We start from the raw sequence: 17,256 nt of genomic DNA, 5'->3' as shown, positions 1-17,256 counted from the left end.
ACTGATACTGTAAAAGATTGACAATTTAATTCAGCATAATACAGTAAATGAAAGTCACTTTCTTTTTTAAGGAAAGTCATAGGATGCCACTTAAATTTAACAGCTGCTAAGTCCTATTATACCTAAGCATTCAGAAGTTATTATGAGCATTAAATTTACCTTTTGGAATTCTTATAGCTCTTACAGATTGATTCTTAATTAACTCAAGTTCTTTTAGGGATAGAGTGGATAAGTCTCATCTTTTATGCAATAAGCATTTGAGAAAAGAGTTTAGGAATTAATTGAGGAGAAACTTCAGTTACACGAGTCAAATGGACTGTTTTGTTAACTAAATAGTGCAACAAAACCATAGTGCTTCTATTGCCTTCTGATATCAGCCAAACTTGAAGACTGTATTTGCAGAATCTTTATGATGGACAGATCAAACAAATTAAGTGCATTAACCGAAAATCAGAGTATAACTTCTGCACGTAGATCACAAGTAAAAATTGCTTTCTGTATGCCACAGGTTTTAATTATTAAACATATCGCTTTGCTTTTCGGTGATCATATGAAGCATTAAAAAGTTTCATTTTTCTGTGGTTGAAAGGAGGACAGTCCCCCTCCACCTCAGCCTCCATGACAATAAACACTTAAAGAATTATTTGAATCTGAAGAATTATTAAGAATGAAGAAGGCTGGGTGTATCTACACTTGCAGGACTGAGTTGGACTGCATGGCCAAGATCAGACCTGTAAGGAAAGAGGGAAACAGCTGCCTCACCTGAATATCACCTAGGAAAACACCTACAACCATATCAGAACATCTAGAGAAATAAAACATGCACGTTTCATTTCACAACACTACTTCTCCAAACACACAGTAATCTGTGCAATTTGGACAATCTCCCAACCTTTTCATAGAAAACTCTCCATTCATCCATTTGAGGCAGACTGCAGTCCAGCAAGTTTGTGAAGCATGGCACAGGCATACTTTCCTTTATTAACAAAAACTAATGGCCTAGATATTAATACTATAAAATACTAAGAATATACAGTCTGAAATGTTAGGAACATCCATACCTGATAAAGCTGCAGCTGTTCTCTCATTTCTTCCAAGTGTTTATCATACTCTGTGATTAGAGTTGACAAGCTAAAAAGTTGAAAAACATGCTTAGAATAAATTTTGTAAGCGCTGAAACATTGTTCTGATAATCAACTAGTTTTAAAGAATTCTTAACCTAGAGAACAGAACAAAGCAGTCACTTTTCTTTATTTCTGTCATGGTTTAGCCCCAGCCAGCAGCTCAGCACCACGCAGCCGCTCCCTCACTCCCCCCACCTCTCCCAGTGGGATGGGGAGGAGAATCAGGAAAAAAGGTAAAACTCATGGGTTGAGATAAGAACGGTTTAGTAACTAAAGTAAAATATACTACTACTAATAATAATGAAATATAATAATAATAATAGTAGTAATGAAAAGGAATATAACAAAAAAAAAAAAAAGAAGAGGGGAAAGAAAGAAAAAAAAACCCACCCAAACACAAAAACAAACCAGTGATGCACAATGCAATTGCTCACCACCCGCTGACCGATGCCCGAGCAGCAATCCCCCCTCCCGGCCAACTCCCCCCAGTTTATATACTGGGCATGACGTTCTATGGCATGGAATACCCCTTTGGCTAGTTCGGGTCAGCTGCCCCGGCTGTGCTCCCTCCCAGCTTCTTGCACACCTGCTTGCTGGCAGTTTCCCCATGGGAAACTGAAAAATCCTGAACTTAGGATAACCGCTACTTAACAACAACTAAAACATCAGAGTGTTATCAACATCATTCTCACACCAAATCCAAAACACACTGTGCCAGCTACTAAGAAGAAAATTAACTCCATCCCAGCCGAAACCAGGACAATTTCCAAGCTCGACATTCACCAGAATCAAATAAACAAATTTGATTACTACTTTTAAAGTATGATAATTAACAGCAGATTTCCTGTTTACCAGAACTAGAACATGGGACCTTATAAATGAGCATTAATATAACATTAATATTTCATACATAGAATCCCAAACGACTGAAGACTAGACTTTGTTACTGCTTTCACATACAACAGTAAAGTGGCCCATAAGACAATGTAAAATAATGTAGTTTTACTTATATACTTTTTCCTTCCTAATAGTCTTGTAATTGTTAGTAATTCTCTGAAAATTCTGTGTTAGTCTAGAGTGATAATGCCTTAAAAACTAACAAGAAAGGATAGGTTATTTTTGTAACAGGAAATGACAATGATTGTTAAACAATTTACTAATAGGCAACTGTTAGTTGAAGATTGTAAAATAAGCATTTTTAAAAACATCCACCTGACCTCAACAGACAGCAGTTACCTGTGTCACCTAGATCAGTACAATCTTACCTGCATTTTTGTTTATTATCTTAAAATTTAGGCTAGAGAATTCCTTCATTCATCTCTCATCCTTTATTTTTACAGATTGTAGAAGAAAAGTCATATATTTAATTTACTGAATACACAGAATAGTATCTAAAAACTACTGCTACAGGAACACTTTTACAGACTCCATTCACAAGTTCTCAGAGCTGTGAACATGTGTACATAAGACCAGGTTCACCTGCATATTTACACTTTTAAAAGCACACGACAATTTCTCTTGAATACTTTGTAGTAAACCCACTTATCATTTGGAATCAGTTACCTTTGGTCCATCATCCTGGATCCCGATATGCCATCACCACCAGGGGCATTTTTCTGTAATGGTATACTTTACATATTAGTACTTGCACATGACTGCATGTAGTTTTAAATTTTTATATGCAACCCAAAGCTGTTGTTCTGCCTGTACTGTAATCATACAAAATATCCCACATGATCACTTCCAGGTTTATGTTCAAAAATCCTTGAGTGCTGGCCCAATTTGAAAAAAATTATAATTTTTTTTCCCCTGGAGATGCTCCGATATAAAGCATAATTGCATCTGAGGGGGAATCATCTCGCTCTTAAAAGAACAACCATAAGTTTGTGTAAGTGCTAAGTTCATTTCCATGCATCTCAGCATCAGGAAAGTGCTGATGCCCTAGCTTCTGCACAGACTTTCAGACAGGCTTATGGTACCCAGCACAAAAAGTTATCTTCACGAGACCAATCTCTTCAAAAAGAGAAGTCTATAAAAGTGAAAGTCTCTACTAAAGTAGAAATCAAGTATTCTTTCAGGGATATGTTCTCCTGCATACGACAAACTTTTGAAAATGCACCAAAAATACCAGAATTCACTGCTATGACAGTTTTATAGCAACTCAAGAGTTGTGTGATGGACTGAAAGCAAGGCCAGGCCACATTGAAGTGGACTGTGCTCTATGTATGCAAAGATGTTTGTCTCAAAAACTCATCACAAAAATTCTTACTACTTCCGTCCTGAGTTCACATACCTGCTCAGCAGTAGCTCTCAAAATCTCATTTGTTTCGTACTGTCCAAGCGCCACATTTAGCCTCTGATCTGAAAAATACAAAGTTTGAGAATCATAGCTACAACATGGGCCATTATCTAGATAAAACTGACTGGCAGTCAGAAATATGTTTAACAGTGTAGAGCTTTGAAGGTACACAAAGTGCTTCATAAAATTCTTCTATTTAGCACAATTATTTTAATGAAAATAGGACTTGAAAAACCCTACAAAGACTGTGTAATAATAATGAATTCCATTTCTTTCATATTCCTTCTGTTTTCTCTTAAAAATTTTTAAAAATGAAGTTTCTGCCTAGAAAACCCACAGACATGTACACATCTTAATGATTCATGAGGTCTAAGTGCAACAAATGACACTGTGTGTCCAATTCACTTAGCTGGATGTTTGAGAATTAACCTGTTGTTGGGAACTCAACCCTGCAGTTCTCAATAAACTTTCAACAAACTTAGGTCAAAAGAGCTTCACTGATAAACGGATCTGAGCACTCAAGTATATCCAGAAGAAACCCAAACAAGAATGAAGAAATGCAGTCTGTCAGTATCTGCTTTTTCTGAAAGAAGCAAAGCATAATGAATAATGAGATTTTACACTGCTAAGTTGGGAACATCAACTAAGGCATCGCTCTCCCTTATTCATCCAACTTTGGCTATTGGGATTTAATTTGTAGTACAAGTAGTCTCTGAAAGAACCAGCAGAAGGTTGGAAGGGAGAAATAAGAGCTCTTTCCACTTGTTCATGGAGTGTTCTTTGACCTAACAAAAACATAAGAATCTGAGTGACACCTTTGTAACTGGAATGGGTAAAGAGGAAGAAAATGTAAGTCAGGAACGTAATACAAACATTTTGATTTAAAACAACTTCTCGTCTATTTTTCTTGATACACATCTCAATCGTTCTTTTTCTAGTTCTAATCTTCTAAAGGAGGATATAGGAAAAAGACAGAGGGACAGAAAGGAGGTAATAGTAAAAGGACGCCAAGGAACAGGAAGGGGAAAAGTAGCTGCCCTCATCAGCCAAAGCAGTCTGCAAACATGAGAGGCCATAGCTGCAAAAGGGGACAAATCTTAAACACCCCTTATAGAGGTCGTCACCTTCAACCGTGAATCATTAAATACATTCTGATAAGAGTTCTATGTATTTAGTAGCTTATCACAAAAATATGCAATGGAATAGAGGAATAATTATTTGTAGAGCTGGCTGCTGATACTTCAAAATGCATTCAGGTAAAACTCAATTTATAACTGATCAGTGCCAGAGACTATCTTTTCATTCTGAGAACCTTTTTTAGAGCTACATATTTAACACAACAAATATTTATGCTACAGCTTTAAATATAATAATGCTTAGAGAATCTCTTTTTATGTGTATTACACTGTCGTGGTTTAACCCCAGCCAGCAACTAAGCACCATGCAGCTGCTTCCCCCTCCCCCCTCCCAGTGGGGTGGGGAGGAGGCAAAAAAAAAAAAAAAAGTAAAACTCGTGGGTTGAGATAAGAACGGTTTAATAACTAAAGTAAAATAAAATACACTGCTAACTAAGAATAATAATAATAGCAATGAAAAGGAATGTAACAAAAAAAAAAAGAAGTAACACCCAAGAAAAGACAAGTGATGCACAACGCAATTGCTCACCACCCGCTGACCGACGCCCAAGCAGCGATCCACCCCCCCGGCCAACTCCCCCCAGTTTATATACTGGGCATGACGTTCCATGGTATGGAATACCCCTTTGGCTAGTTTGTGTCAGCTCTCCTGGCTATGCTCCCTCCCAGCTTCTTGCACACCTGCTTGCTGGCAGAGCATGGGAAACTGAAAAGTCCTTGGCTTAAGATAAGCGCTACTTAGCAACAACTAAACCATCAGTGTGTTATCAACATCATTCTCACACTAAATCCAAAACACAGCACTGTATCAGCTACTAAAAAGAAAATTAACTCTATCCCAGCTGAAACCAGGACATACACACATTCAGCATTTTAGAACTTTGATTTCACATTCATGAAACAAGAGAAACATCAATCCACATATCAGACTTAGAGCAGGCCTCAAATAACTTATGTCTCAGTCAGCATACAAGCCAACTTCAAATTTGTCATTTGGCACCTTTCAAAATGTATGAAGTTTTTTAAAGAGAGAATTAAACTCCTTGATGGAAAAGGCAACTCTTACCACTTCACAGTGAATTTAGTTTGAGCTCTATTTAGAGCCTAAAGATTTATAAAATAAGAAGCTAAACCCAGACAAATTAAATACATATGAAAAAGCAAAATACCCGTATTTGAAAATCCATGATTTGTTCACATCACAGTACCATAAATACTCATGCAAAGCTCAATAAAGATATGGGCTTTTGAGCCAGGATGACTCTGTTGGCTCAGACAGCAGCTTTTCTGCTACTAAGGTCCTTGGAATCAAGAGCTGGTCTTTCACCTTTGGCCACCCAAAGCTGTCATACAAAGTTTAGTACAAATTGAAATTTTGATTTTTGAGTGATGCACAGCCATAGCTCTTTATGCACTGTGATCTTGTCCTACTTCCTGCCGTGCTATCAAGTTTTCCCGCAACACTAGTTAGTGACAGGGGCAGTAACATTCTTGGGACTACACACCAACGCATTCCCTATTTATATAAATATAAACTGTGCAGAAGCAATTTTTGCCGGTATTTTGCTGGTAATTAAAATGTACTCTGATTCAGACATATTAAGCTTACATTATCAAAATGGTAACAAATAACACATAATTTAAAAATACTGATTTTAGTCTGTAAAGTAAATTTTATGAGTAACTGGCAAGACAGCTTTTTTGCCTTTCAGGTGTAAGCCAAGCATAGGAAATGCCATAGCCTCTTAACTAGAGAAAAGAGGCATTATCACAAAAAATGCATGTGTTTTTGGCTATTACCCTCATTAGCAGCTTTTAATTATTAGTCTTCAGCTAACTAAAAAATAGCTTTGATGCTGTTATCCACTATAACAAACACTAGAAGAGCTATAGAATATAAATCTTCATTGCTACAACCATAGGCAAAAGGGTTTCTACCCTCTGTAGAAATTGACTCCAGCTCCCGAGAGGCAGCGTCCAGGCCTCGGCTCCTCTGCTCCGTCCTTCAAACAGCCCCACGGCAACACCTGGGCCAGCCCGCGATGTGTCGGGAGCAGGCGGACAGCCCACGAAGCCGACCGCTCGCAGAGACCTCACCTGGCTCTCCCCCACTGCCGAGCTCAGTGGCCATATTTCCAGTGGAAAGCTTCACCGCCGCCGAGAGTTCCCCCCCGAGGAAAGCCTGCAAAAACCCGGGGAAAAGCCGGTTATTTCAGCCGCTCGCCAACCCCGGTGCCCGGCGGGGCTTCGCCTCACCGGCGGATAGCAAAGGTGAGGGCCATTCGGGAGAGAGACGGAGGCAATAACTTCCAGGCGCCGGGGGCGCGCTCCCCTCACCTACCGGCTCGCACTTCTTTCGTTAAGCAAAGCCTCGGCTGCGACTGGGTGGGGCGGGGGGGCAGTAATCACAACCTCCCCCTCCGCACCTACCCCTTCCCCTCAGCCCGGCGCGGCAACCCCGCCACCACCGCCGCCTGAGAGGGAAACGGCCCCGGGCGGCGGCCGGCACTAACAGCACCCACGCGCCTCAGCGACAGTTACTCCGCTTCGTGCCGCGGCCCCATAACGGCTAACGGCCGTAGGCGGGAGCCCGCCTCGCGGCGAGGGCCGGCGCGCGCCCACCTACCCGCCCCACGAGCCGCGGACGCCTCAGCTCTTCCCTTAGCGACCAGCTCGGCCCCGAACGGCGCGTCGGTCACGTGACAGCGGAGAGAGAGAGCCCGCCGGAGCGCGCGAAGCTAGGAAAGCGGCCGGCGGGGCGGGGGCTGCGTGCGCATGCGCGCTGGAGCTTTGTGGCGGCTGCTCGTCAGCACTGGAGGTTGTGAGGGGGGGGAAAGCGAGAGGTGGGGGTGTTCGGCTTGCTGGGGAGCGGAGTTCCCTTTCAGAGTCGCAGTGGATGTCTGGAGGTGTAAGAAATCCCTTGTTAAACTTCTCTGAGGAACTTGCGGGTTAAAGATGGGTGCTTACGCGTTCAACTTCTCTTCAGGAAATGCTGCTGCTGCTGTTAGTGGCTGGAGAAGCTGGGGGGTAACGGAAGCCAGGAACAGTTTCGAGCTCTCTGGGAGCTCGTGCCTGTGTCTGGTAATGAAGTCTTAACTCCAGTAAAAGCTGCCCGTCTCTTACTCGGTTTCCAACTTTCCCCCTGTCCTCTTGGAGCAATTAAGAAAAAACACCAGTGTAATTACTTCCTGCTTGTTTTTGTCCTTGTTACCAACGTCGATAGGGTTTGGGGTGGAAGACGTAAATCCCTCGATAGGGAGAGACGTGAGGTGATTAGAGCGGCAAGCAGCAGTAGCTTTCTCCTTGCTGGTGAGGTGTGATGCTCATGTGGCTGAGGTCTGAGCGTTATCAGCCAGGTGCTTCAGCTCTGTATAGCTTGTGGCCGTGCAGTGTGAGTGCTTTTAAATGGCTGAGAAAGTACTTGCTGTAAAACTATTTCATTTAGCATTTGCATTTCTTTACAGTGTATTAACAACTGGCTGAGGTGTAGTGTTAAAAGGTAATGAAGTCTCCTCTTGCTCTTCTGTTGTTGTTTTTATTATAATTGAAAAGCATGCTAGTAACCAGCTTACCTAAGTCTACGCAATGTAATAAACTTAAAACTTGCACCAAGGGCCATTAATTTGGAAAATCTTAGATGTGCTGTCCTGTAAATTGAGCAACCTTAGAACCAGGTAGACCTCTAACAAAAGCTAGTGAATGTTTTGCAATTTTCCTTATTACTTTATGGTTCTTTTTAAAATTGCATGTTCTTCTATTCAAGAGTAATACTGGTTTACAACAATGGGCTAAATCTTCAGTATGTTCGTTTCAGTACACTGCAAGCTATCCCTGCAGGACTTAGGGTTTTTACCAAAAAAGTCATCTGTCATACAGGTACAAATAGGAATGTGTGATGCATCTTGTGTCTCATCTTCATTTTAGACACTACAGTTACAGTAGTGTCTACAGTAGTTTAGCAGATTCTGTTATTTCACTGCTTTTTTTTAAACTTGGTATGTTGTGACTCCTTTCCTGAGACAACCTTTCAAATCTTGTGCACAAGGAGAAGCTTCACATTGCTTACTTCAGTCAGGAATTCTAATAGCTAGTCAAGTAATTCTCCCTGGATTTTAAATTCTTCCCAGGCTACCTTTATTAGAAGGCTATATTATTTTAAAACACTATTGAAATCTGGCAGTATTTTCAAATACGTGTTTCAGATATTTGCCTTGACCAGTGAATACAGATAGTTAAATATATTAGCACAGACTGAAAATAGAATAATAGAAGGAAATGTTGACTTCTAAGTGCATAATGTTAATTTAATAATGTAGTATCAAATGGGTTCATAACACTTTATTAACTTTCTTCCATGCACCCATCTACTCTTAAACTCTACTCTTTTGAGTAAGTGATCCTGCTTGTGGAATTCTGTCTTGTTTCCTTTCACAGTAAGTGTGCATAAGGCATGTGCACTCCATTTACAGGAATTCTCCTGTTCATTTCAAAAAACACTAGGAAAGGTTTTACCATCTGTGGATACTTCATGCTCATGCTGCTCAGTGTTTGCAGCTTAGAAAATTGAATACACAACACTCGTCTACATTTCCTGTGGATTAATATTTTCTAGATCAGTTTAAGGCTAAATAGCCCATTGAATATGTTTCAGCAGCTGTTTGTGTTGTGAAAGGGACTTGTTATTTAACATATTGCTGTTTTATTTGGTGGCGTACATTGTAATTATTGCAGAAGAGTTGTCACTGTATTTACTTAGAATACCTTTTCTTACTAGTTCTCTCTTTTTGTTTTAAACTGTGGATGGTTTAGCTTTGCCTGTTTGAGTGACTACTAATACTGGACTATGACCCAGCTTCTGCTGGCTTAAGAATGCTGTTAGGACACTGCTGGGTGTCTTCTCTCCCCATGCTTTGTACGCTGACTGTTTTCTTTCAACTTGTGTCATCTTGCTTCCAGAAATTTGCCACTTGAGTTGGAGCGAACATTAATGATGGTAGAGTCTTTCATAGTTTCTAGGGCTATCCCAGGTCTCTTGCATAAAGCACATCTGATGCTTGTCTAGCATATCATGCAGGTGAAATGCTGACATAAGAATTTAATTAGTTTTCAGTTTGTTTAAATACAACCCTGTCAAAAGAGATAGTCCAATATTTGACTTTCCTTTTTTACTGGACTTCTTAGATTAAGATGTCTAATTACTAAATCTGTTGCTTCATATTTTCTCTAATCTGTCACGCTTCTTTGGTCACATTGTCATCTCCTTGATCTGAGTATATCTACTTACCTAAAGTAATTCTAGCTATTTTACCAACTTGAACTCAAAGGGAGGAGGTCTGGTGCTTTTCACCATGAACATCAATAAAGGGAAACTGGCTAGTGTGACTGTAGCAGAGGGTATGAGACACAGTTAATGTGTAGTCATAAGAGTAAGGCTATGGCATATAGGGAAGTGCGATGCATGTGGTTACATTCTGTCTCATGTACTACACCTGTTGATAACACCTGCAGAACGTGGTAAGTTATGCTTACCTTTCTGTAAGTCCCAAGAAAATGGGTATCTGGGTAGAGATGAAATAACCCAATTTAGTGTTCCCCACTGAAGGAACACTTAGCTCCTGACCTAGCATCTCTCTGGTCACAGGACTTAACAGCATGTGCATAATTCTCAGTCAGGCTATGTACTGCCAGTTCCCTTCTTGTATGGCTAGGAGATACGTAAGGGAACAAATCAAGGATCACTTCTGTGGAGATGGGAAGGAACTTGTAATACTGAGGAGGGGTAAGGGGCCATAAACTTGTTGGAAACTGGGCTCCACTGGTTCTTTTGCTTATTAAATAGATTAAGGCTATTCTTAAGGTTTGTACAGTTATTTCTAAGTAACAACAGCTGTTGGAGTGCAATATTCTCTGTTCTTGCTGCTCTGCAAACATTCAATGTGTTTAACAAGACGTGCTTGCAGTTTTCCTTGAAATCTTTTAGTTCGGCTGGTTTGCAATGACCACGAAGGAAAGCTTTAGCCAATTGTTTCATTTTCTTGCATCTCAGATTCATGAAAAATTTTTCTCAATCTATTTTTCTCATGTTACGAAATCGTCTAAGATCACGTAGTGGAGACTTTTTGTTTATCTGTTCTCTTGATAAATATGTCTGATGGTTTTGGAAGGTGTTATTTACATAGTTGAAATGCCTTAAGCTTGGTAAGACTTCAGAGTGATTTGTAACTATGCAGGTATAAAAACCTATGAAAAGCATTCAGGTAACTGTTTATTTAGTTGCTTTATAAAGGTAAGCTATTTCAGTTCTTCTGATGTCAAAAAACATGATTTGATGATTGACTTTGTACGAAAGTGTGCTTTTTTCCTGGCCAAGCAAACAGTGCAGTTAGTGCTGAAATGGAATCTGAGATCTTCTTTGACAGAACCTTCCTTTCTCATTTATGTAGTATATGAAGATGGAATTTGCAATTAAACACACATGGGATGGTTTACCTGTGAGCCATGAGCCGGTAACAATTGGGCTGAAGTCGGACAATGCAGGACTGCTAATGGAAGTTAATGCTCCCTTCTTTAATGACCCTCCAGGACCACTTGGAGAGCCAGGGAAACCTTTTAGTAGACTGTGGGACTATGAGGGTAAGTGTAACAGTTCTGCTGCAAATATGTCTGATTTGTGTAGACACTGATGTTCCTCTGTATTTAATATGCTTGGTCTTTAAGAGGCTATGATGGTTATTTTTTCAAACTGATCTAACAGTTATGAGTGTATGACATCTAATTCAATTCAGTTTCTTTTGGTCACAGTACTGCTTTTAAAGGTCAGATCTGAAATGTAAAGTAAAAATTTTCCTTTCTGTTATATCTTGAGCAGTCTGGGAAAGCATACTGGGAAAGAATTTAGTTGTAATCACTGCCTTACCCTTAAACAGCTCCTTAAGTAACTATAAGCCTCATGCTGTATTCAGCTGAAAACTACCCCAAACTGTATCAGGAGTGATGCTGTTTTTCTAGGTGGGGAATTGGTTTTCATCACTAGCACTGCTGACCGTAAGGTGAGTGGTTGTTTTATAGTACTACAACAATACAAATGACTGGGAAAAGAAGCAAATACATTATGTCACTCAGTGGCCATAAAGAAATGGAGTCCAATGAGCTGGACTGATTTCAAGAATGACGAGGTTGACTCTTCCTGATCCTGTCAATAGTATAGACACTCAAACTTAGTTTCTGGGTTACTGATATAACTTGTGGAATAACAGAGGCTTGACATATTTGAATATCAAAATAATTTTGTGGCATATATATATAAATGCATTTGCAGTAGGTAAATAGAAGTGAAATCCTAAAGATAGGTTCTACTTTTGCTTTAAGAAGTAGAGAGCAATAGCTAAAATATATGTCTATTTTAATCACTTTTCTAAAGTCTATTTGAGGAATAGGAAGGTATGAAACAAAGAAATAACAGCTCATAAAACATGATTCAAAATTGTACCCAAATGAAATGGGGAATATTCTTACAGTAATGCTGTTTTCTTTCTCCTGTCCTGTCAATACTGTCACTTTTACCCATTGCTTTGAATAATGCAAGAATTTAATGTTTCCAGCAGTTCTCTACTTGTGATTATTAAAGTATTCTGATTAAAGCTCTACTAAAACAGTATTAGCACCCCTTTGATATTATTGTACTAAATAGGCTTATGTAAAAATAAAATAAAGTTATCAGTCATATCTAATCATAATTCTAACTAAAGCTTTCTAATAATGTCATTGCTGTGAGAAACACCATTATAGTTCTACTTTGTGTTCCTGAAAGGTGATTCAACAGTCACACGTGGCTTTCAGGTATACCCGGAACAGTAATCCCCTGTCCAAAGTATCAGCCATCTACAGGGAAACAATTTAAGAGCTAAACACTTTCTTACTATTTCTGAGATTTAGCAGTCTTAGTTGTGGGATGTGTGCTCTGCTGTGAGTGTATATTCCTCTTTTCTTTTTTTTTTTTTTTTTTTTTTGGTCTCTGGTGCTCTGAATCCTCAGGCTACCAGCAAACACAAGACTTCTGCACTTAAGTGCTCTACCCGGCATGCATGCTGTGAGTATGATTGACTAGGATCACTCTATCTTGGTCAGCTTTGTTCACAGCAAGCATACTAGGTGAAATAGCTGTGTGCTGATGCTTTTCTTACTCCATGGACAGCTAACATTAGTTAGTAGACTTGCCGTATTTTTCTGCTGCATCAAGATGAGTGTTTCCAAAGCTGGAATTAGTAACATAAATAAAATTAGTACAGTGCTTTATAAAGCTCTTCATGATGATAGGCATTAAAAATAAAAGCTCTTGAAGTTACAATATGGCACAGCATTTTGAGTAGTTAGGAAGCTGCCAGTGGCATGTACACAGCTAGTCAAGACTCTGGCATGGCACAGGCCAAAAATCATGAAAACATAATTGTTTTGGTGGGATATGAAGGTCTCGGGATATTACAAAATAGTTAATATAAAATACTGACAGCCTGTTTTTTTTAGTTGTAGAAGCATTTTTCCTGAGTGACAGAACTGAACAGTATTTAGAAGTTGAACTTTGTCCGTAAGTACAGCAGTCTGAAAAAGTCACAAATGTAATTGTATTTCCAGTTCTAATGCTTGTAAGATATATGTATGAGGAAGACTGGATACAGAAATTGTTCCAATATGGGGAATGTACATGGCAGAACAGTACACTAATAATTTGGCATCATTTTAAGAAAATTGTGCTCTGATTTTTTGACAGCCATGGACAACACTTGTTGCTGCTGCTTTCTGGCAAAAGAAGAGTATGGAAAGTAAGTGGTCAAGTACATTCATAATGTGCAGAAAAACTAATTGTTTTTAGGTACCTGTTGCCTGATTGGAAGATGACATTACCTGTTTTTTTCCTCCTTTAACAGGAAGAACTTCCTTTAGAGTTTGAGGTGACCAGAACAAAAACCAAATGGGAGGGTAAAGCTCATCTTCCTTGGAATTATTTTCCACCATGCACTAACAAGTTCAATGCATTTGCAATTCATGGCTCAGGAGAAGAGAGAAAATATGAAGCGCTTCATCCTGTGCCTCAACATGAACTACAAGAAGGACAGAAACCAGATTTGTAAGCATAAAATTAGCTCTTCTTGTAATATAGTTGCACTATTCTTGGAATACTTAAAGAAAGCTAATCTGGTTTCCTGATTGAGTGCCACTAATATTTTAATTATACTGTTTAGCCCTGGATCCATTGGCACTGTACTTTGTATAAAGCACTGTGGCAGATAGCTGTAGTGCTTGATTTCTATGTTATCCCCTAAGTGCACAGTAAATGATGCATTCAACACCATTGGCATCTGTTTTATCACCTTCCTCAGCTAAATCATAAATAAGTTGTTCTACTTTTTCCTTGCCTCCAGCACCTCCTGAAAGGCCATTTAGTGTTAGTTTCACCAGGTGCATTTCCAGTAAATCTCTTTTGATTCTCCCCTACTGTTCTCAATAACCTCACCTCTACAGATGGCTCCATATTATGGAAAAATTTGAAAAGGCAGACTAACCTGAAAAGTATAATAAAAGGATACCCAGTATCAATAGAAAAACTAGAATATCTTGATTTTTAAATTGTGCTTTGGGCCTGTTTATTTTCTTTCACTGTGAGGCTGAGATGAATTGATTAAAAACTGCTACTTCTGGGCATTTTGCTTAAATGAACTAGCTCTAGAGGGTACGCTATAGTTCTTATGCAAACTTGTTACTCAACATACAGTGGCATCCAGGTAAGGTAAATTTTAGATAAGTTACCCTTTTTTGCCTTTATTTAAGAAAAACTTAGCTTCTGCAACTGTTTATTTAAAAAAAAAATCTAAGCTATTGCTAATAAAATACATATCAGTGTTCTGTAAGAAATAGATACTTTTATTTTTCTGTGGTAAACTGGAGAATGCCTGTAATATTTTTCAGGAAGGGATTCTTTCTATTCTTTCTATAGTACCCTTTCCAAAAAACCCCTTGACTTTTTCAGACATTGGTAGCAGATGCAATTATGTGAAGAGGTTGCTCCTTGCTACTTTCATTGCTCTTAGTTTGTCTTTACTCTTACAAATTACTTCCTAATAAGAGAATTCCATTTTAAAGAGAATTACCTTTTTAAATGATTAGTGTAGTGTCAGATGTTCTGTCTACTGTTTGGCAGTTGTTTAATGTAAGTATTAATTAGCAATTGGCTTCAATGTCTTCCTCCTATTGTTTCTGTATGGTAGCCCAAAGGAGAAATTCTTAGCAAGGAAAGATTCATAATGTTTAAAAGAAAACGAGACTTCTAGTCTTACAGAAAAAAAATATTTTCTGGCTTCATTATCCTATTCAGTCTTCCTCTTTTCTGTAAGGAAAGGATATCCCTGTGATACGATTTTTCAGTTGGTCAAGAGTTGTAAATTTTTACTCTATTGGAGTGCAGATCAGTCATAAAGCAGGATATGACTGTGCTCTTGCTCTGACTGCAGTTCCAGGCAACATAAATTGAGGGAGTTTAAAAGGTGAGCACTTTGTTAACTTCACTTTATGCTGTGTGATACTTGTTCCTAGCTGAAGATTTCGCCCTGTGTTTTCCAGTACAAGATTTTCAGAAACACGGTAGTGTTTTTTATTTATAAACTCAAGTTTTGGAAGATGAACACATGGAATGCTGGTTACGTTCCTGTCCAAGAAAACCTGAAAATAAAGATTAATTAAACCTATTGAGGATACTGCCTTTTATTAAGACACATACTACAAGACTTTTTGTTTATTTCTCCTCTCTTTGCAGTCATCGCCTGGAATTTTTCAAAGATTTGAACCTGAAAGGACTAATGGGAGAAGATTGGAAGCAGCCTGAATCAGATATATGGAAGTCTCTCACTAATTAAATGGATTGAGGCATAAATTTTTATAGCATTAAGGTTGGATGAAGCTGTACGGAAACAACTTCTTCATTCTGAGCAGAGTTTGTAAATATCAGATTAGTAAGGCTTTCCTTGACATGAAAATCATTGATCAATCTTAAAATCAACTGTAAAGTATCTGGGCCAGTTGGTTCTAAATATATGAAGTATGCAATGACTTGTGTTTCAGTTCATCTGGGTATGAAATTTTTCATCTGTGTAAGAGATGAATCTGCTCCTACCAATGAAGGGGAAAAAAATGTGCTAAAATTACAGCTGTGTTTCATGAGAGCTCTAGGCCTGACAAGGCCAATATCTGGCTTGGAATCTTTCAGTTTCCTGTAGTTGCTGCATTTCTGCTGTATTTTCACTGCTGCTTCTTTGTTTCTTGGCTGTTGAATGAGATTCTTATGTGCCTAAATTTTTTCATTGCAATCAGGAGAAAGAATGCTTCCTTCAGGAACGGAAAAGAATATAGCTATCATGGCATTTTTGTGGCCCAGTACTCGCATTGGAAGATGCTGTGGAGGTATAACACTACCCTTTCCTATACCTTCCTATACCTGAAGTTTTCCCTTGCACAGTGCTGAAGGGGGAACTTAACCTGTATCACTTTATTAGCAGACCTCTCTGCTTCAGATTCAGTGTAGAATTTCTAGTGATATTTAGGTACAGAGGATAGACTTACAGAAGGTTTTATGTATTCCAGGTAAAGTTTCTGGGACAAATAATGTTTAGTAAAACCTTTTGATATAGTTGTGTGCCTACAAAAGCTTGTTTGTTCCAAGACCTTGTCACATCACCTTTAAGGATTCAGCTCAGACGTATGAGAATTTTGCTTGCATGCCTCCTAATGTTGGGAATACTCTAATTGTATGTGCCTACATTTTCTACATATGGGCATGAATATTTTTAACAGTACTGAATACTGTTAGATGGTAACATCTAATCTGTAAACTCTCACAGGATTTACAAATGAGATGTTCCTTTTTTGTCTAGCATGGTAAGTGCTGCTTGATTGTGGCTGCTGACTTGATCCTATATAAATTAACTTAGAAAATGGGAAGCTTACCCACTAACCAGATCCTACATCTGAAAAACAGGTGACTTCAAAATCAAACTTTTGTTTAGTTCAAAATGAGTATTCAGACCAAGACATGGTTCTCAGCCCTTTACTAGAAAGAGGACTTCCTGCATCCTATTGAAATGTTGTCGTCACAGGGTAAAAGGTAGTCACGTTCTGTAGTTTTGTGAGAAGGATTGTTTTGGGAGTCTGAGAAAATATGGCTCAGTTATGACTGAGCCATAACATATCTTTCAGAAATTATGCCCTGAGGATGTGGTGTTGGGTCTCATCCTTTTGTGTAGTATTTTCTACTGAACAATTTAGAATCCTGCAAGTTCCTGGAAGGGACTGGTGTTCTTGTAGTCTAACATCCTGCTCAAAGCAGGGCTATTGTTGAAGCTAGAGTTTTCTTAGGACCTTGTTGAGTTTTGAATAACTCCGAAGACGGAGCTTCAAATGCTCTGGGTAGCCTGTTTCAATACTCAACTAGTTCTGTTATGAAAACTTATTTAATTGCCATTTCCCATGCTGCAACTTCTGTCCGTTGCCTTTTGTCCTTTCTTTGTGCATCTCCAAGAAGGGGGACTTTTTCTGTGTAACTGCCCATTAGGTAATTGAAGATAACTGTTAGCTCCCCATGGATTTCTTTAAATGTTGTCATTCTCAGTTTGCCTTTTGTGACTCTCATTAGTAAACACCTTCCACTCAG

At 38.9% G+C, this 17,256-nt stretch overlaps 2 protein-coding genes across 2 annotated transcripts in view; one reads left to right on the top strand and one right to left on the bottom strand.

Annotated features, from left to right (window-relative positions):
- The window catches only part of SCLT1 (sodium channel and clathrin linker 1), a 47,396-nt gene extending 40,432 nt beyond the window's left edge, over nt 1-6,964 (bottom strand). Inside the window, exons 1-5 of the mRNA XM_050896275.1 lie at nt 6,901-6,964; nt 6,657-6,741; nt 3,418-3,485; nt 2,688-2,740; nt 1,062-1,131 (exon numbers count right to left, since the gene is read on the bottom strand). Coding sequence (XP_050752232.1) covers nt 1,062-1,131; nt 2,688-2,740; nt 3,418-3,485; nt 6,657-6,690 — 225 coding nt within the window. The 5' untranslated portion in view covers nt 6,691-6,741; nt 6,901-6,964. The remainder of the gene's footprint in view (nt 1-1,061; nt 1,132-2,687; nt 2,741-3,417; nt 3,486-6,656; nt 6,742-6,900) is intronic.
- A 476-nt stretch (nt 6,965-7,440) lies between these two features.
- On the top strand, nt 7,441-16,158 carry C4H4orf33 (chromosome 4 C4orf33 homolog). The gene is made up of 6 exons (XM_050896157.1): nt 7,441-7,467; nt 11,003-11,192; nt 13,083-13,143; nt 13,327-13,378; nt 13,484-13,683; nt 15,367-16,158. Exons 1-6 carry the CDS (start codon nt 7,456-7,458, stop codon nt 15,464-15,466), a joined length of 615 nt encoding a protein of 204 aa, XP_050752114.1. The 5' UTR covers nt 7,441-7,455; the 3' UTR covers nt 15,467-16,158.
- Nucleotides 16,159-17,256: the final 1,098 nt, after the last annotated feature.

This window comes from Gymnogyps californianus, chromosome 4 (assembly GCF_018139145.2).
Source record: "Gymnogyps californianus isolate 813 chromosome 4, ASM1813914v2, whole genome shotgun sequence".
Taxonomy (NCBI): domain Eukaryota; kingdom Metazoa; phylum Chordata; class Aves; order Accipitriformes; family Cathartidae; genus Gymnogyps; species Gymnogyps californianus.
This window is presented reverse-complemented; position numbering and strand designations above follow the sequence as displayed.

What these genes read in the sequence shown, in the direction of transcription:
- C4H4orf33 (XM_050896157.1), top strand. An exon ending in TAGACTGTGGGACTATGAGG is followed by an intron (nt 11,193 to 13,082) that starts GTAAGTGTAACA and finishes TGTTTTTTTTAG; the next exon opens with TTGTAGAAGCATTTTTCCTG. An exon ending in GCAAAAGAAGAGTATGGAAA is followed by an intron (nt 13,379 to 13,483) that starts GTAAGTGGTCAA and finishes CTCCTTTAACAG; the next exon opens with GAAGAACTTCCTTTAGAGTT.